The sequence below is a fragment of the Dermacentor andersoni genome, chromosome 1 (assembly GCF_023375885.2).
Source record: "Dermacentor andersoni chromosome 1, qqDerAnde1_hic_scaffold, whole genome shotgun sequence".
NCBI lineage: Eukaryota > Metazoa > Arthropoda > Arachnida > Ixodida > Ixodidae > Dermacentor > Dermacentor andersoni.
The window spans coordinates 114,563,709-114,584,650 of NC_092814.1; the positions used below are offsets into that span (position 1 = coordinate 114,563,709).

At 43.4% G+C, this 20,942-nt stretch overlaps 1 protein-coding gene across 1 annotated transcript in view; it reads right to left on the bottom strand.

The window, feature by feature from the left end:
* The window catches only part of pnut (septin 7-like protein pnut), a 79,270-nt gene that overhangs the window by 44,594 nt on the left and 13,734 nt on the right, over positions 1 to 20,942 (bottom strand). The window contains exons 2-7 of the mRNA XM_050193649.3: positions 16,993 to 17,200; positions 11,722 to 11,856; positions 11,332 to 11,449; positions 7,843 to 7,935; positions 1,261 to 1,357; positions 369 to 420 (exon numbers count right to left, since the gene is read on the bottom strand). Coding sequence (XP_050049606.3) covers positions 369 to 420; positions 1,261 to 1,357; positions 7,843 to 7,935; positions 11,332 to 11,449; positions 11,722 to 11,856; positions 16,993 to 17,200 — 703 coding nt within the window. The remainder of the gene's footprint in view (positions 1 to 368; positions 421 to 1,260; positions 1,358 to 7,842; positions 7,936 to 11,331; positions 11,450 to 11,721; positions 11,857 to 16,992; positions 17,201 to 20,942) is intronic.

Genomic DNA, 20,942 nt, shown 5'->3' on the forward strand with positions numbered 1-20,942 from the left:
GTTAACAGTTTATCACAGCAGATGCGTGCACGGCGAGTTGAATGACAGCTTCATCAATAATGCAGGGCTTTGGACTACACACAGCAACAAATTAATGGATGACAGGGAGAAAATAATGGTACCGACCATGTCTGAGTTAATGAAAACAAATAGACATATAATCAGAGTGTCAATTCATAGTAGTCATGACCAGCAAGGCATATCACACACTACATAAAATACTTTATTAATTAATCCTCAATTTCCTATGTGAAAAAGCACAGAACCAATGAACAATGCACCTATTCATTTTACAGTAGTTCCATTATGTACAGAAATTACTCAACTGAAATCAAATAACAAAAACAGATATGCAAATTATTTCATACCTAACGAGCATATTCCTCAAGGCAATGTAGTCACAGTGGTCCATGTTCTCAACTGAAATAAGAAAGGTAGAGCAGAAGTTGAGTCTCTGATGATCAGAAATGCAGGAGTTGCCATTATTGCAAAAGATTGGAAAAGTGGGAAAGTTCACATGTGTTGACAGTACTACAGGGCAAGGGTGACAATAAGAAATAGGTACTCATGTCTTATATATGTGGTTTTTGTGAAGCAATACCCTAAACAGGCAGTATATTTTTTTGTTAAAAAATTGTATGTGGTGCACAGCATTTTCTTAGCTTGGAACCTCGAAAAATGAAGAGAGCAAGTAATATACCATACATGTTTTCTTTCATGGTTCCAATTAGTCTGAGTAATCCTGTCAGTAAGCCCTGTCTGTACTTCACCCTAATCAAGACAATGGGAAACATGCGTACCACCAACTACGACAACTTTTTCTTACACTAGTAGTTTGAAGGATTTTAAAATACGCAGAAGTTACAAGGCACAAAAGTATGCAGGGAGATGAATGGATTTGACGGTCATGGGAAATGTCACAGAGCAAGTAAGCCCCTGTAAGTACCCCTGAAAGATTAGGAAAAGCTAACTGCAGCCGAATAATTCAGACAGTGGCCTCGACTACGGGATAATGCTTAGTCATGTACACACATTCAGATGCAGTCAAAAACTGTAGCTACATAGCAACTCAGCTAGGGCAAAATGATGACTATCCTGTACAAGGTATACAGAGCTTTGATTTGAAGCTTGTTTTTATAGCTTGCTGCTTGGGCGATTGATGCCAAGCTCTTGAAAAGCCCAAAGCATGGTTATGATGAGCGAGCACCCATGTCAAACACAACTACTGAAGTGATAGTGTCTGTAATCCGCAAGTCTCACCTTCTGCAACTCCCCAAGGATACTTGCGACCCCTGACTCTCCGACCATTTACTTCAACCACTGTATTGCTGCCTACAACAGCAAAGGGTACACGTTCCTGTAAAGAGAAACGGGAAACGCTCGAACAAGGATATGGTTTCATTCTTCCCCACTACTAATGCTGTAGTACAACCTACAACAGTTATGCCCTGCATTAAGCACAGTTCCATGGTAACTGCATATAAAGAATGCAGCTAAAGCTGCAATGCTTTTAGAAAGCCATTCAACAATATTTGTCCTGTTCTTAATTTCTTGTACTTACTTGCACTATCTTGTTCTTTATAAATAAACGCATATTTTTGCTCTTAAGCAGACCAGAAGCTGGAATTTGTGAGTTCAAATGGAGAAGCTAGGAGTCAACTAGGATGAACAGCACATAACTATAGAAAGTGAATTTCTTAAAATGTTTTCTAGCCCTTTCTATGGTTGTTTATTCCGAGTGTGGCAACAGTTGCCTCACCTAGTATAAATACGTACAAGCCTGCCAAAGGATACATAGTACCATAGGCCACAACTGCGTCATACGTTATAGCTTAACGACAGTTAGCATGTCAAGGTATACAATGCGCAGAATTATTTACAAAGCTTGGATAGAGGTGCGTAAATACTGCAAATTTAACCCAACTATTTTTGTAAAAAGGGGCATCATGTGCAGAATAGAGAAGTCGATAATCATAATAATACTGATAATCATGATAATGACTGATAACAGGTGGAACTAACAGACTGAACAAGAACTGCATTAATTCAGAAATAGAACCTCCACAAACAGCATTCTCGTCAGTGCTGCGCTATACAACATGCGATTACTGTTTGAGCACAAGAGATGGACACAAATTAAACTGAGTGCTGATGCCTTTTACAGAAACAGTGGATCCCAAATGAAGCACAAACCCTAAAATGAAGATGCCAATAATGGAAGAGTAGCGCTTTTAAGTTTACTTGGTTTCTACTCATAGGGCAGAATGTTAACAAAATTAGATTAAATGGAGCCCTATTTTGTCAAACTTAGTTAATGCAGCTGAAGTTGTCATGGCTCCTGCAATCAGTTACACAGCATATTGAATAGAAGCATTCAGACAATCCATGTTAAAATGTTAAACTACTAAATATCCAAGCAAAGCTAATTTATCAGATAAGTGCCCAAATATGATGTCGATGACTACTCATTAGTGTTCACTTCGGCCTTCTGAATTTTGTATCATTGTTGCCATAGTGCGAGTACTAATAAAAAGACAACACAAGACACTCCTCACTCTGATAATTGGCAATATCAAAACAGTTATCTGTGATGAAGGGAAAAAAAGTGAGACTGCAAAAACAGGCCATAAGTCTAGGAACATAACACAGACAATAGTGATCCTGTGCACAATGGCCATGAAGAATACTGGGGCAACCTTTTGTGCCAGCACACATACCTTGAGTAATTATAGACCAAGAAAATCGCAGTACAGTGCAATTAACCCTCTACCTCTCATGGGCGAGATGGGCTTCTCAACTCACACAACTTAGACCACTTATGACGTAACCGCTTGTAGTGGAGAACCGGCTGAAATGCAGTTCATTCTGACCCCCATTTACTCTTCTACAGAACTCCATGTATACGCATACAGCTTACGGTGCAGTCATGCAATACAAAATCCCGGTTATAATGTGGCTTCCGCAGGCACAGTTTTGAAGGAGGTGCACCAGCAGATGGGAGGGGAGAGTGATGCGGAGGAGATGACGTGGAGTGAACAAATAAAAAAGGCAAAAATAGAGAAAAAGAAAAAAGAAGAACCACGGCAGCAGCGCAGTATGGGTTCGTGGGGGTTACCTAGGTGAGATAGAAACCTTTGCTTGGCTGCACGTCAGCAGCACACCCTCCACATTGAATGCACGCGCATTGTCGCTTTTAGGCGGCTTTTGGCACTTTGGCTCTTCAGTTCGTGTGAACCCGTCGCAATGTGCGTAGTCATGAAGTGTGGATATAGCATCTGTGATTGTGATTGCTGTCAGTATGAGTGGTGTTCTGTAAATTTAGTTCGAAGCTTTTAGGCTTTATGCCCCCATGCGAGCTTCCACTGTTCCTACCAGTACGCACACATACAAACTTGGGCGTTCGCTTGCAGCGCCGCAGCCCCCCCCTGCCCCCTTATTGCCCGAGAAACCAAACTCCGGTTCACACACGCTGCTGTCAGTTCAGCCCATGCGCGTGATTGCTTGCCCATTATTCTACGGGTGTGAATGTATCAAGGATGAGCTTCCCACGAGGGCATGCTGCCCGACACCACCGCTGGCGACAGCACACCTCGTCGGGAGTAGCCGACCAAAGTTGCTGTTTAGTGCCGAGGCAACGAAACGCATCGCAGTGCCTGTACGACACGTGGAAAGTGGAGGAAATCGACAACGAAAGTGAGGGCACAGATGCTACGGGCAGCACTTGAATGGTGGCAACTTGGTTCGCGGTAACCATGTTTTCAACATGCTGACCAGACTGAGAAATCGAACGAGACACTATACGGCATCCGAAATTTCAGTCGCTGTTCTACACTAGTTTTGTAGAGTTGGTGGTGGTGCCATGGGAAATTTTGAATAAACAAGCGGACCTAAAACGTAGTCTGCAATTTATTTTCTCTATGAAGATTTCTTTCTTTTTTTTTTTGTTACTTTACTTCATGCGAAAGTCATGGGTTCTCGGACATTAACCTTTCAACAATCGTAAATTTAAATGGATGCACATATCCTGTCGTATGCTTCGATTCTCAGATGCACACGGCTGCTTGCTCTACCATGTTTTGCATGTGTGCAGCCAGTGAAAAATGTTTTGGTTATAGTGCACATATTCGCAACTCCGATGACTGCGCTATAAGCGGTCTATGCTCTTACCAGCTAGAAAAGATGAGTGTAGCTCATTTGTAGGGGTGTGTGAATAATGATTTTTGAGAAGATTTTTAGAATAGTTTTCGAATAATGAATAGCTGTTATCGCAATAATTATAATATGATGTTCACATCTCAGTACTCATAAAGTTAGTAAGTTCTTGTCATTACATGATACGTTATGAAGTGTTTATTAAAAGCGCAAATGGAGCATTAGGAGCAAATGAGTAGTTTCTTTGCATGCACAGGGCTCTTCAGAGAATGCTAATGATTGCTGTACAGCCTGCAAAGTATGGCTACCTAAGTGTCGTAGCCTGCTCCACTTCGTATGTTCTCATGTTTTATGTCCATGCTATGCCCACGGGAGTGACAACTTGCCATACTTTTGCCCTAAATTTATGCTTACTTGAGTACAGTTGACGTTTTTGGAATATTAAAAAAGTATTAGAAAAATATTTGCATTTATGAATAGTGATTATTCAATTCAAAGATTGAATCAGGTAGGACACTATTCGATTGATTATACGAAAGTTTTCAATATTCACACACCCCTAAAATTAAGTAAGGTAACAATAAAATAAGTAAAGCAGACATCTGTGTTAAATTATTTGTTAATGCTGGCGACAAGAAAAATACTAAATTAAAATGAAATTATGGGGTTTTACGCGCCACAACCACTTTCTGATTATGAGGAACGCCGTAGTGGAGGACTCCGAAAATTTCGACCGCCTGGGGTTCTACGTGCACCTACATCTAAGTACACGGGTGTTTTCGCATTTCGCCCCCATCGAAATGCGGCCGCCGTGGCCGGGATTCGATCCTGCGACCTCGTGCTCAGCAGCCCAACACCATAGCCACTGAACAACCACGGCGGGTGAGGAAAAATACTGTTCTTGGCAGGTGTTTTGCGAAGTGGGAAGTATTCTCAACGAGTTGGACAACCTACCAGTATCGCTTGATTCTTGCCATTTCCCAAGGTACATCCCTGCCCCATCTAAATACCAACTCTCACAAGATGCTGCTTGTTTTTATCCAGAAATATTAGAAAGACATGTAAAAGCAGAAAAAAAGAAGGAGAGCTGAATGCTGGTGCCAAGACTGCAGTGAACCTGCTCTGGATTATACCTTGTTTTGAAATATATTGCATGAAGTTGGGCCTTCCAGCATAAGTGTACCATGGATGAGAGTCCAGAGCTCTGCCTCAAATCAAGGATGCGAATATTTGCTTGCGATCTTTTTTGTGGCTCCTTTCCGTCAACATTCCAAATGCCGATGAGGCCAACTCTCTTTTTGTACGAGGATGAATTAGTCTTTGCCCAGATTTTCTTTTTTTTTTTTTTATAGCCAAATTATGGCTGTACTGCGGATTCAATTCCCAGCAGTGGAGATTTCCAGCAGTGGAGTGCCATTCCCAGCAGTGGAGCTTTCTCAGACTGGCCCGGCCTTATCTGCCGGTAGCTCCACGGCACGGCGCTCCTGTTAGTTCTTGAAGATGGCGGTTGTGCTTCACACGTCCACGGTGTATGAGGAACGAAGTGCAATTCATTTTCTATGGACAAAGGGACGAACGCCCATCAAAATGTACAGGGAAATGCAGCCCACATATGGGGAAAGGTGTCTCACTTTGTGGAATGTGAGGTGGTTTCACGTGCAACAATCAAGCCAAGACAGCAGTCCAACGGCGGTTCCACAGTCAGCTGGACGAATTCTACCCCAGGGGCATCTTAAATTTAGTGCTGCGATGAGACAAATGTCCGAACCGGTGTGGGGACTCCGTGGAAAAATAGTGTAGGGTATGTAGAATAGCATGTATATTTGTAATTACAGTCGACGACCAATAATTCGGACTCCACGGAGAACATAACTAAGTCCGAACTATTGAATGTCCGAAAAAATGAATGTACCCAAAAAAAATATTTTATTTATATTTTTTTGCACCCAAGTAACCATATACAGCAACCAAATACGCCTGTATTTCTGCCAGTTTTGTGCTGTTGATGTACGACCATGCAAGGACTGCAAAGTCTCGAGTCATCTGCTTGTGAAGGCTCCGGAGCACACGGCACATCATCATCCTAGCTAGAGTCGCTGTTTGATGATGGGAGAACTTGCTCAATTATTTCGTCATTGTTCAGTGCAGCAATCGGCAACACTGCACTGTTGACGTCTGCACAGTCTTCAAATGTAATGGCTGCAAAAATCGACCCACCGTAGCCTAGCAAGACACCAATGATGTCTGCATTTGAGCTTGTTGTGGAAGGTGGCAGTTGAGGACTTTCAGTTGCAGAGTCAGGCTCATTTGGACTATGAGGGCACCTGCATTGGTGCCATTTGACGCGGCCTGTCTACAAGTTGACGAGAAAGACTTCCTGGAGCCAGCAGAGTGCTCTCTGGAACGCAAACTAAGTAAACAAGCACATAATGGCGGTACACTGGCCGAAAGGCAAACAAAAAACAGAATGGCGAGAGCAGGCCATGCGCGGGGTTGCCGGAATAGTCGGAAGAGGATGTGACGATCGCAATGTTGATGTGGCCTATAATTCAGGCAAAGCCTCGAAGATCGGCATTTGCAGTTAAATCACTGAGGCGTAGGGCTTCTACCAAGGCAAGACCTCAGATATTACCATCAAGCGTGTACTCTCTGAGGCCATACTTGATACCTTGCCTCTCTGAAGCCATAGTTGATGTCTCGTAGAGGTGCCAGAGGAGATAATGGCGGCAGAGCCGGCTTGCGCTACAGCCCCAGACGGAGTCCGCATAATTGAATGCAGAGCTGGTGGCGGTCAGAAATATCGGTAGTCTTTACACATCAAGTCTATGGGGCCGTTGGCGGTGTCACGGAGCTGTCGGAATTACCGAGCATGTCCGGGTTATCGGTGTCCAATTTATTGGTCGGCGACCGTACCTGTACTTTATTTTGGCTAATAAAAAAATAGGGGCAAAGACTTTCTGATTTACCCCCATATAAAGGAAGGTTTTTGTGTGCTCGCGAAGAAAAAAAATTAATTTGAGCAGATTTCTGGACTTTCCTTGGTGTGCTCACTTCATTGGGCACTTACAAAAAATCAATACTTTGGGAACATATTTTTTTAAACAATGCCGTAGATAATGAGTTTAATTCTTTTTTCACTTACCAGCAGTATCAAATGTTGACACTTTTAAGACAAAGCAACATTTAAAGTTTTTCGTGGCTAAAATGAAACTTCAGATGAAGGGATATTTACAAATGAACTGAGACAAACACTACCATAAAGTCAAGATGATGCTACAATGTGTCCCAGTCTTTTCTTTTTTTCAGGTTAGCTCATGCAAAAGGCCACCTTGCTTCACAGCATGCTGCTACAGTTGAATAAATACATTTGTTCAACATGCTGTTCAACATGTTTTAAAGAGCACGTGTTTACTATGAGTGTAATGAACACCTAATTTAGTTGAGCATGCCGAACAACAAACAAATAATGCAAAGCAATAATGTTGCTTTTTTTTTTTTGCTTAAGGCAAGTGATGAATAATACTTTGACCATGCTAGAAGTATATGTGTATATATATATAAAGGTCCTATAACTTACTCAATGCAGCAGATAGGTGATTACCATGCACTTGTCAGTTTTTGCTTTAATTATGACTCCTAGATACACTTTGGAGTGCAGGTATCAGCTGAATATTACGGAAGGATAGTTACCTTAAGTGGCTTTTGTAGTTTGCTCTCCTCTTCATCTTCTGGATCAGGAAATTCATAAAGACGAATTTTGTTTTGCGTGATCTCATTCAAAATCTGTTAGCAAAACCAAAAGGTAAACATATTAGAACCACATATGCACAACAATCATGCATGTACATGGGTAGCAGTGAACATAGAATTTGCCATTGTCTTGTGCAGTTAAAGATAACAATGATATATGCGCACACGGATGGTGCACAAACCTTGCTAGTTATAAGAGCCACTTGGTGCCAACTGTGACACATATTGCTTGCCCAGAAAAATGGCTGCTTAATTATCTGCTGTTAAATTTCTATGTAGCTTGCATAAACCATTGTGGTGGGTTAAAGTAATCCACAATACCAATTTTCGAGGTGCGAATTATTGAACTTTTCCTGATTAAATACATCAATATACACTGGAGCGAAAGAAACTTCTATGTATGTAGGAATGTATAGCCATTGTTAAGAGAACTAAAGCAATCTAAGCAACAAGTGTCTAAGGGTCTTAGCTAAGTGGTGTCGTGCTTGTGGAGCTATTGTGGAGCTATAGGAAGCTATTGAAGATGGGCATAAGAATTTATCTCCCTCCCCAGTGCTTACGAGTAAGAAGATGCTGACAAGGTGTTAGCTGCAGACACTCAGTTATAGTTAAACATTAATTCAAACTCCTCATCTGGTGCTGGCAAATGTAAGCATAATTCAATGCCAAACGTCAATTTGAAGGTTTTGGCCACGCATCAATTAATTTGGTCAAAACTTTTGACCGCAGCATGTGCGAAACACCAGAAATGCACGCTGCAAAAGTGGTCCAAGCATCAAAGCAAGTGAAACAGCAAGGCATGCACCGGCAGAATCCTTTGGGAAACAACCACTCATGTTTGGGTCTGTGTGTAAACTGCAAGAAGCATCTGGGAACAGTGTTCTTGCTTACCTTACTCAATGAAGATTAAATTCTTGGGTTTTACGCGCCAAAAACCACAATCTGACAATGAGACGTCGCAGCAGAGACTTCGGATTAATTTTGACTAACTGAGGTTCCTTTATGTGCACCCAATACATGGTACACGGCCACCATGACCAGGATTTGATCCCGTGACCATGTGCTTAGCAGTGCAATGCCAAAGCCACTACCACATTTACTAGATTCTAATGTGCCCTTCATTGTAACGCACACCCGTTTTCTGCGAAAAAAAAAATGAAAAAAAAGGGGGGAAAAAACCCCCACCCTCAATGGTAATGTGCACCCGTTTGCCATGAAATTAAAAAAAAAAAAAAAAATCCTTTACAGTAACTGCGCACATCATCCTTTCATACAGAAATACAACTTTCTCTCATTTGGAAAAACAAAGATTTACTCCCCAATACACTAAAGTGGCAATAAATAGAAAAAGTTGCAGTTTCGCTCAAAAGGTGAAGCATCGATTGCGATATCAAATTAGCAGACAGCTATATGAAAAGTAAGGATAGTAGTTTTATCAGCCGTATCACCTTTTAAACATTCCCTTACTAACTAAATTAACAAGCAAACATGAACACGTCTCACTCAGTGACCATGGAAACTCTTATCAAAACACTGGAGTGAGGAAGTGCTGTAGCAGGAGCGAGCGAATTGACTTTTGTGCGACTTCTCGCTTCAATGCGAACTAAGCGACGAGAACACAGCGTGGTGCGCCTAGATCCGTAGACTGTCTCGAATGTAGATCGCTTTCAAGATAGGGGCTGCGTGGCCATGCCATATGCAGCAGCTACTGGAGCAGAACGCCTCTTCTGTTTGCGCCAGTCCCGCAAGCAAGCTTCGGGAACTCCGAACGCCCGTGATGCGGCCCGATTTCAATCTGTCTCTGCACACATGATCACTTTCCTTTTAATTGCAGCATCACATGTCTTCGCAGTCGGCACTTTCATGCCTTGTTATATCGAAAATTTCCTAATATTGAAGTTCGTTATATCGAGGTTTAACTGTATTTAGAACCTCAATATAACCAAGTGCATTTATACACCATTTCAATATAAAGAAATCTCACTGCTGTCCCAAAGCAATACCGACACAATAAATGGAAACTTATTCATGTGCAGATGATCAAATGGTTGAACTACAAGCAGCTGCTTGTGGGCGTGCCTCTCAAATCGCGTGCTGGGTGATGAAGAGCGTCTGTCAAAGCGGAGCAGCGTCATGTCCTGTAAAAAGTCTAAGTGCGATAAAACAACACCACCTTGATAGCAGGCCTTCACACTGTTTAATGACGTCATGATACTTCACCCAGAATTTATACTGCTTAATGCAGTGTGACGAAAGCAGCGATGCAATAATCAGCGCAGCCGCATTTTGAGCGTGCCCATTTAAATCTATGCAAGTCGGGCCACTTAGTATGACGTCACTCAACCGATTCTGAAGGCCTTATACTGTCTAGGTGAAGGTGGTTAATATCCTATCATGCCCTGCACGAAGTGAAAGCTTGCAAGGGTGAGCCGAGAAGGATGGCGGCTCGATAAGTGCCACCTTCCTGTGCAAGCAAGGGGAAAGGGGGAATGGAGCAAGCTTGCGGTAAGGGGCAGTCTTTTTCTAGCCCAGCTGTCAGCGTGGCTCAGCACATACGCAGCCTGCGCGCCCTGTTTTAGAGGTAATCTGCTGTGTGTGTAAAGAGTGGGCACGCAGAGATGGTGTGGCATCATTTGCAGTCTTCCCGCACATTTAGTACTGGAGGATGTGTAATCTCAAGTTTCAGGGAGCAGTTGAAGTAAGAGACAAGAAGATCGAAGCGTCATCCCAGTGCAGTCGACATTATTAGCCATAGGGGCAGAGTGGTTGCGAAAGCGTGGCTGGCTTTGCTTCGTACCGCTGATGTGAAGATGTCGCTGACACTGCATGAAACTGTATCTTCTGTCGTCGACTCTCAAATTCAACAAAATCATTTTTTTTCTCATTGAAGTTTGCTTTTCCGATTGCCAGTTAATTCAGAAAATCTTGTGGCCTTTTTCATATAAAACACCTATCGGCGATTGTACTCATTTGCATAAAAGGTTGATTTCAATATAGCGAAATTTTCATGCAACAAGGCAAATTGCTTAGTACTACTAGTATCACATCACAAGTCTCCTGAGTACAGGACACGCAAGAAAGCTCAAGTTCTGTAAAGCTTAGACACAAAGCCTCGGTTTCAAGGGTGGTCTGGCCAGCATACTCGCATACTCTTTCGCAAGACACATGACCTAATTGCTCATAAATTGAGCTATTTTGCGAAACCAATTCCCACGAGACTTTTATGGCAACAGTACACAACCTTTCTATACTATTCACAGTATGCAAAAAAGAACTTCAGTGCATAACATTGGTCTCGCTGAGGTCCTCCAAGTACTAGCCAGCACATTCGAGCAAGAAACTACATTATTAGAGCAGGGCAGCATTCCAAGATGGGAAAGCATTTTAGTGACTAGCCAAATGCAGCCCTAGGCTTCAGCTAATTCTCACCGTTCGCTTGAATAGACTGCACTCCTCTGGTGTCATAGTGTCTGCTTTGGCAATCACAGGGATAATGTTGACTTTGTCATGGAGCCGCTTCATGAATTCAATATCCAGAGGCTTTAACCTGCAATATGAAGACATCCAGAGATTGTACTATAGGAATGAGTTGCAGATGCTATAAATGTGATTACACCGTGACAGTAGTTGCCCTTAAATTAAGATACTGTCCATTAAAAGCCAATAGGCAATACCTATTGAAAGGCAAGCAGAAAGAATAACACTGGCTGCACTAAGAGGAGCTCTTAAATGCTGTTCTCTGTGTGCAGCACAAACTAATAAATTAAGCTTCTTGCACGGCAGTGAAACCTAAGTGAACAGCAAGACTACAGTACTAACCCATGTCCTGAAGGTGCAATGAAGTACAGACAACAATGAACTCTGTTATCAGGCAATGTTGTCCGATGTACTCGTGATTCTGCATCAAGGTACTCTGCATACTTCGCTTCAATGTAGTCAATTATAGGCTGCCAGCTGCAATATAGAAAAATATTGTTATAAATGTGACATAAGTCGAGATTGTGTAAAAAAACAAGCTTACATTCCTGCATTACAGCTCTGAAGAAACAGTTTGCTTTTTGAACCACACATTAAAGAAAACTAGCATAATATTAGACAGCAAGCGATCAGTTATTTGCATTATCTCTCTCATAGTCTGCACTCTCCAGAGATGAACACCAAGTTAGAACTTAGCAAAGGAATTCTGGCAAAGTATCAACAGTTTTCTGAATTTGCAGCACCTGTTATACCTTATTCTGAACATGGCACTAATTATTATTTTTTATTGATACAAGGTTTTACCACAAAAAGCAAGATGACCAAAGTCTGTATATATTTTAAATGCAAGCAATTCATATGAGATACAACAATCCTTCAGGGTGTACTAACACTGTTAATTTACTTAAACTACAAATGCATTAAAACTTCATTTTAAGCATTTCATTGATTACAAGATGTTTCTCTATTTCTTCAATACAGTAGGCGAAAACAGAGTCCTGAAGGGTCAGAAATATAAACAGTTATTATAGGTGGTTCCTAATACTGTACATACTCGTCTAAGGGCCGCACCTTTTTTTCCGCGATTTTGATGGGGTGTGGCCCTTCCACGGAAGTGTGAAATTTTTGTTCAATTTTCGATCCACGTATGAAAAAAGCTGTTTAATCGTGCCATATATACCTAACGATGGGATATCTGGCATCTAGCTGCGGACATCCTCGCTAGATGTCTTCATCGGTATCGCTGCTCGGGCTCGGCTCATCGCCGCTGCTCGGGTCATCTGTACGTTCATGTATCCAATCGTCCTCAGTGCCGTCCATGGCACTAGAAATCCCGGTGACCTTAAAACGCTTTACAATAATGCCCGTGGACACCGCACGCCACGCGTTTAAAATCCAAGAGCAGACTAGCTGAAGTGACGCCCTCCTTAGTCGTCTGGTCGGCGTTTTCTCGTGGTGGCCCGCTGCCATCCATTCAGAGTACTGGTGTCTGAATTCTGCCTTAAACGGCCTATTAATAGACACATCCAGTGGCGACAGCATGCTTGTTAAACCACCGAGGATGACCGCCAGCTGCATACGAGATTCTGCAAGACGAGCCTTCACGCGCTCTGTGAGGTGGCCTCAAAAGCTGTCCAATACGAGCAGGACCTTCCGTCGCAGCAGCCCTCCCGGCCGATTAGCCCACACTGTTTTCACCCAGTTCACCACTAGTTCATCGGACATCCAGCCCTTTTCTTGCACTCTGACGACGATTCCATTCGGAAAGCTCTCCTTGGGTAGCGTCTTTCATTTAAACACTACGTATGGGGGGAGCTTCCTTCCTTCCGCTGTGACAGATAGTATTACACTGCAACGCTGACGCTTGGCACCGGTTGTACACACAAGGAAGCTCTTCGCACCGGTTTGGTTGACCGTCATGTTTTCAGGAGCATCGAACCAAACAGGCATTTGGTCCGTGTTTTCTATCTGGTGTAGGTGGTACTCGTGCTCCGCTTGCAGCGCGTTAACAAAGCGGTGAAACTTGATCACTTTGTCATCGTACTCGCGTGGAAGTCTTTGGCAGAGTGTTGTCCGGCGGCAGATGCTGAGTTGTCGCTTCATAAATCTCTGAAGCCATCCCTCGCTTTCCTTGAAATACGCACGTGAAATGTTCATGTGGCGTGCGATTGCAAGGGCCTTGACGCGGAGCATCTCGGTTGACAACGCGTAGCCGTCTTTCCTGATGTCCGTGACGTATTTCACGAGTTCCTTCTCGAGTGTTGGAAATTTGCGAGGCTTGCCACGGAATGCTTTCCTAGTCTTGTTTGTTGTGGCCAGCTCTTCCTTTTGGTTGCACTAGTGACGCACGCACTTGTCAACGTGGAAATTCCGATCGGCTGCACGTTTTCCATTCTGTTCGGCGTATGCGACAACTTGAAGTTTGAACGCAGCATCGCACGCGGTTAAGCGTTTTTTCTTTTCTATCGCAAGCGGTTGTGCTATAGGCAGTCATCAAAATTAACGGTGGCACAAAGGATCAATAGCGCCGGCGAGAAAAGCGACAAGATCTCCCAGATGTATATAGTGCCGCGTGCCCAAAGCTCACAGATAGCGCCACGTGACGAAGCCGCAGGACAGCTATTGCCATTTGGTGGCTCCTGCGAAATGTGCCGTACGCGAGATGTGACGACGCTGCCGTTTGCTGGCGAGATTTTCTTTTGTTTTTTTTAATTTGGACTGCCAAGTTGGCGGGAGCGGCCCTTATACGAGCACGGTCCTTAGTCAAGTGTACACGGTACATGCAATGTCACTCTCACAGTTTCAATTTTTTAGACCATTATCATAAGAATAAAATTAAGGAACATGACAGGACCAGATGCACATAATACATGGTTTGGATGGTTACACAGGATGGCTCACCTGAAATGAAGCAAGCTTTAAAGACACTGAAGTCATCTATGCAGATAGATTAAATTAAATGTATGTTGTTAGAAGCTGTCTGAAGAAGCCTGCAGGGTTTTCCACAGCCTGCCTAATTAAAAGCTGGCCACAGAAAAATTGATTATATATCACTATTAATTTTATCCTTTGATTGTCAATACTAAAGCTATTTTGGTAACATACAATTCCAGCACTTCCTGCATGCTACGGCTTTCTTAAATGTATGTGCAGCTAAAAGGAAGCACACAAATTTTTCTTTCTTTTAATCGAGCAACAGCCCACTTGAGTGGCTCAGGAGTGCTGCTCTTGAAAAGAACACAATTTAACTTTAAGAGTGACATGAACAGGCTGCCCAATAAATGTGACATGCTTGTTTTCTTGACAATTACCATGATGTTCATTTCAGCAATTACCTTTGCCTAATTCGGTGAGCAGTGCATATTGCAATTCTCAATGAGAATTCAGCAGCTTCTGCTATCTGCTTGCTGCTATCAAAACATGCAGCGAGTATTCAATTTTGGGCAGGACATGAAGCCAGGTGCTGGCATAAATTTAATGGCCATACAAATATGAATACCAAGTCAAGAACTAATACCAATACAAGAATACCTGTGCAACTTCAGGCTCATGCATGGAGCCTGCTTAACTTATTTCACATTTGTTGGCCAACTTTTCAAAACATGGCCACACCCAGTTCTAAAGGACACTCAATTCTGTTTGCTAAGACACATCTACAAAGGACAGCCTTTAAGCTGTCCATTTTTTTTGCACTTGACTGTTGTGCCAGTTACCTTGGTAACACAATAAGCATTTTTGTTGCAATAAATTTTAGCCTTTTACAATATTGTGATTTTGCTTGGTAGTGCTTTTTGTCGTCTTGGGTCACTTGAATGTTTGCTGTAATTTTGTTGCTCCTCATAAATGTATCATTTGACGCTAATCTCTAATGTTCTTTTCCTGTTCCTTTATGGCCTTTCACCAAGAATCTACACTGAGTGGGCAATTTTCTACTTTATTAAATCTTACTATTTTTTAAAGTGTTCTCAAGTTTTTCTAGTAACACAAACTTAACATTAATGTCTAAGGATAGCTGATAAAATCGTGATTATTTAGGATATTAGGCCAACCACAAAATATATACTGTCAGTATTTCCTGAAGGAAGCCGACAAGCTGCAGTTGGTTTTAATGCGATGAGCATTCTTATACGGATGTCACATGGTGCACTTTCGAGTGTGATCAGGCCTGATCCGGATCAAATTTCTCGGTTGTGATTGGTGTCTTTGCGCAAGCTGTGCGAGGGAGCCAAACACGGTCGAGAATTTTGATCCAGATTGGGCTTGATCGCGATCGAAAGTGGTCGTGTGACACCAGTATTAGCCTACTTTGGCCACTTTGCGTCGACATCTGTCTATCTAGCCTCTTTAGGCCACTCTTCACTAGAAAAGAAAAAAAAGCTTGAAAATTTCTCCAGTGTTGGGTTGATTTCAACCCATGTCATGTGGGTTCCCCAAGCATAGTAGCGTGCATTACGCTTTCATGCACTGTGTCATGAATGCCCACACTGAGCGAGGGACTAATCATCAGCATTAGTACATTAGTACACACCAGTGCACCACCTGTGCAATCTTTGAGGCCATTCAAGAGGAGGGGACTTAATGTGGGACTTCGCACTCTCGCCACTACACCACTACATGGCACAGTGTGTTCAGCAGAGCTGCCTGACATTTAAGCACTTGGAGGCCACCAAAAGCGGGAGTTCAGGCGCGCACTGCTAGATGGCGCAGCGTGTTCAGAGCGAAGCACGAGAGAGGAGCCTGGCTGCAGTACACAGCTCATACATGATGTGTTTCAGCGGTGGCAATATGGTGTCGCTACATGGCTTGAATGCTAATCGCCATCAACAGTCATAGTAAGATGAGTTCTGCCAGAATTTTTTTAAGTGCACAAAAACTTTTTAGCTGCACTTTGCAGGCATCTGGCTGTGAGCAAGCTTGCTTTACAAAACTGGATTATGCAAGTGGCTTGCTTCTTCGTGGAGATCTAGATTGCGGCTCAGCATGGTAGCATATGACACAAGGCGAGCTCTGCTGAAGGCACTCGCTGTGCCTGTGTGAATCTACAGCCACTCCGAGAGTTTGCCACAGGGTTCCCTTTAAAAGAACCCCTAAACACAATACCACACAAGTTTGGATTAACTGTGCATTCAAGTTTAGAATGCAGCTTAGGTGAAAGAACAGAAATAGATATTTCATAAACTACTGTATAGACTCGTGTAAGGGCCGCACTCCCCCCCCAATTTTGACGATGTGCAGGCGTGCACTGGGACCGAACCTTTTGGTCAAAATGATGTCGGCGCAGCCTTCACTTCTGCACACCTTAGACCATTGCATCAGAGGTCAATGTGCAGCTCTCACCATCTAGGAGTGGCATGCAAAAGCACGCAGTAAGCGAAAATTCGTCAATGCACGCGCATGGCATCGGGGCGCCACACATGATTGCTTCTGCATTGGAAAATTTTTTTTTCTACACATTTCGGGCTGCCAAAATGGAGGTGCAGCCCTTGCACGGGTCTATATGGTATTCCTTCATGTGGCTCTCTGCATTTCGCACCACACATTTGCAACACATTCATAATTGTTTCAAAAAGCACGCAATACAAATGGCAAAGAAGCTACAGAACTGAGCCTCACCACTGAGTGTTGTCGACAGCGTCGCCAAAGCCTGGTGTGTCCACAATGGTCAGCGTTAAGTTTACGCTGCCTTCCTTTAGAAGCACTCGAGTGGTTTCAACCTCTACAGTTTTCTTTACACGGTGAGATGGCCCCGGATATTCATTTGAGTATATGTCCGTCAGGAACATAGAATTGATGAGCGTTGACTTTCCAAGCCCAGCTTCACCTGCATAAAGACCCCCCGAAATTTGGTTACACAAATAAAATTAGGCAACTAGTTGCTGGCCAATTTAGTCAGCCAGACCAAGTGGACTAAGGTCTGCTTGTGACTGGCAATTGAGCACGTTGATACAAGGTCAAGCTTCATTGATTGGCTCAACAACCATGGTTTATGCATTGCCAATGGTGCTACCGCAGGTACAAAAACGAGTGCAGGCAAACCTTGTTACGAAGTTCACGAGATTATACTGCAAGCTAGCACCTGCCGCGGCTACTGCCTTTCGTAGGCCATTATGAACATTTTACTAGCTAATTTAATGATGGAAGGAATTCACATGTGCATTTCAGTTAAGTAGAAAAGGTGCTACCTTGTCTTGCCTGTAGTATATTACACTGCATAATCAGTCTTGGTGCAACATATAGATGAATTGTACCTTCTTTCATAATGTTGGATTAACAGTTGATAGCTTAACAGCCACCTCAAGGTAGACAGACATGCAGAAAGTATTTTATAAAAATTGTGGTCCAAAGCTTTCAGTTCATCTAAATATACAGGTGCTTACCAGTACAAACTGCGCTCCCAAAAGTACTACTAAAGATATGTTGTTTGTTTATGTTGTGACATGCTGTTCCGCTTTATCGTTTCTTCCTATTTGTTAATTTTTGTGCAGTATAGTGACTTGTAGATCAGCTTCAAAATACAATGAATATGACCCCAAAATGTGAAAACTATTTTTTACATTTTTTGAATAGATATGCTTTTAGAATAAAAACAGCTTAATTATGGTCATGGAAGTGGCACTTATACACTACTAACCATGATAATGCAGCTGGGATAGTAATTGTTACTGTGCATTGGAGTTAGTGAATGAGCTCCATTGGTAATGGTTACAAAATACAGAAAGCAGTAACGATTACTAATGTTACCATTACAAATAATGGTTTCTGACATGTTGGGAACATATGGGACAAGCTGTTCCTGACATATAGTAACTAATTTCTACTACAATGGCAAAGTGTAGGCCAGGTTGGCTAAAGTGGTTGGATTGGACCTTTATTGGTGGCCAAATGTTGGCCAACAATAGCCTAACGTCAATCTCCGAACTTGAGCTCCTTACGATTTCTGACCAACCTCGACGAGGTTGGCCAGGGCAGGTTTCACACAAAGCATTGTCCCACTGGGCTCCCCACTATGAAGTCGCACTGCTCAAGAAAATATGTTTGTTATGCATACATGCGTTATTGCATACACGCAAATATTGATGAAAAAAGTTGTGATCAGGTCTATGCAAAAGATGAGCATAAAGACGGCATAGACGAGCCAGCAAAAAGTCACCTCCAGATTTTGATGGCCAATTGGCATCTTGTTATGCCGATACGAGAAAAGGGAACAATATTTAATAACATGGGTACATGCTCTGCACCACTGCAAACACGCAACCATACAAATGGTGTAGTCACACGGGATCGGTGTGATGGCCTGCTGACTATGTTCCGACTATGCCAGGCCACCCCCACCAGACTTTTCACATGTGGAGGGGATTGCAAGTGGTTCCATAGTCCTCCACTACGGCTGTTGGTCTAGACCATGCACCTGAGCTCCCACTCGATTGACGATAAGGTCTAGAGTGAACATAATGACCGAGAACTTCCCGCGACAGCTTGCCACCAGCAACTCTGCCGGCCACACTGCCGTTTCAGGAGTTGGCAACCAAACTTTCGGTTTCGTGCCAAGTCCAAATGGCAGAAACCTTGTTCATGGCAGTTGTGTTTGCGACATCATGAGCACTGTTCATGCCTGAAACACCGTACGGTGTCTGAAATTTACGTTATTGCAGCTATACATCGGTGCTAGGGGTAGGTGGCGGTGCTGCACAGAAGAATCGCGCAGGTATGAAAAATCAGGTGTCTGGAAAGTTTGTCAACAAATGTATTTTGCATTTTATTGCAATAGCAATTACTACTGCAGAAATTACAGACCATCAACATTTCAAGAATGTTTTAACTAACAGTAACTAAATAGTTCCTTACCTCATGTTATTTTTTGTTGTTTCTTCTTGTTTGCTTGTGCTTACCTGTATCATCTCGTCATTTTACATTGTTTTGTAGTTTGGTGATTTGTATTGATTTGATTTGTTAATTGAGTATTGTATGTGTGTTGGTGGCTTATATAACTCCATGTATAAGTATCTTTTCAGACAAATGCTTTTTGCCACTCCCCTCTGTAATGCTTCGGCCCTGGGGGTACAATAAATAAATAAATAAATATAGACACTCCAGGCGTATTTCTGCAGTCGGCATCGCCATACCGTTGCTGTCTGGCTCTGTATAAAGTCCACGGCCGATAAAATCATTGCCACACGCCGTAAGCGGTATGTGCGAGTGAAAACGTGCGAGGGTGAGCCGGCAAATGCGGGGCACTATTCTGGGGCCGAATGTTGTAATGGTTCGGTTGGGGGAACCGTTCGTTTGGTCTCACCTGATTCGCCAAAATTTTGGTTACGTCACAGGTCGTCAGAGGCAGCGGGGCGGTATCGCAATTTATGATTACGTCACGCATCTGTCAATCATCTTCAAAGCGAACCGGTCATAGGAACTGGCGAAGGGCTAGTCCGCTTTGGGTCCCATTGCTCTGGCTTGGCTGTTGGCTTGCGACTCTTGTTGCGCGCGCCGGTCGCGCGACCCCGGAGACATGCGGGCGTTGCGCACGCGTGCGTTGGTTGCTTAGGAGGCTATTACTTGCCTTCATCGTCTGCTTGGCGTTTCTCGTTCGTTGTCGACCACGGCTGGAAGTGCGATACGCGTTCGAAGAAGTGACGGATAATGAGTTGCACCGCCCTTGACGGCTTTCTAAGTAGACCTTTTGCAGGCTACGCTATCAAATGGAGGAGACTCGGGTGCAAGCGTACCAGTGGTCATTCCACGCAGAGGAAGGAATATTGCGCGCTGCAGTTCATCGCCACCGGCCTGCAGCTCCCAGAGGTCGGTCGGATGCGAAGCATTCATCGAATTGGCCTAGATCTCTGCTGCCGACACTGTCCACAAAGTTGCTCTCGCAATTACTGTGTTGGCCGGTAGAAGGGCTGGGTCAGTTTCCCGTGACCTCCGCTTCAAAGCCAATGCCAAGGAGATATTTGCATGGTGAGATCAAATTCCCAGTGCTATCGCAAGCATGAATAGCTCGCAGATTACTGTTCAGCAATCAGAAGGGTTCAACCTAGACTGGTTCAGCGCTTCCTTCATTCTGCTGATAAAACTATACAGTCACGATGGGAAGATATTGTGGAGATATCTTATTTGGCTGCCCTTCTTTCTCTAGTTCAGGAGTGCCACACTTTGTCCCTCAATTTCACGGCAAAGCGCACCATCAGCACCACACTTCGATTTTACTTTGCGCAGGCAATGCAGGGCCCTTATATCGTAATATTTGATTTCAAGTTCCATTGCTTCTATCACGCGACGCGCCGTGGGGCAGATCACAGGGATAGCGGCAGCACGGCGGTGAGCGAGTCATGTCGGAGCCAATGACGAAGGGCGAAAAAAGAAGGAAAACTGATATAGTCGGCTAGTAAAGGTGTCCCTAAAGATCAGTTCACGGTTTTGTCGTGCTCACTATTTCAGAAGTGCCGGCAGTGCATTCCTGTTGCGTGCATCGGGCGAGCTCCTGGTAGCAGACGACATAGCGCTGCGCTTTGCCAACTCATTTACGCTTGCGATACCGCCTGTCGGCTGAGAATGAAAAAGAATGA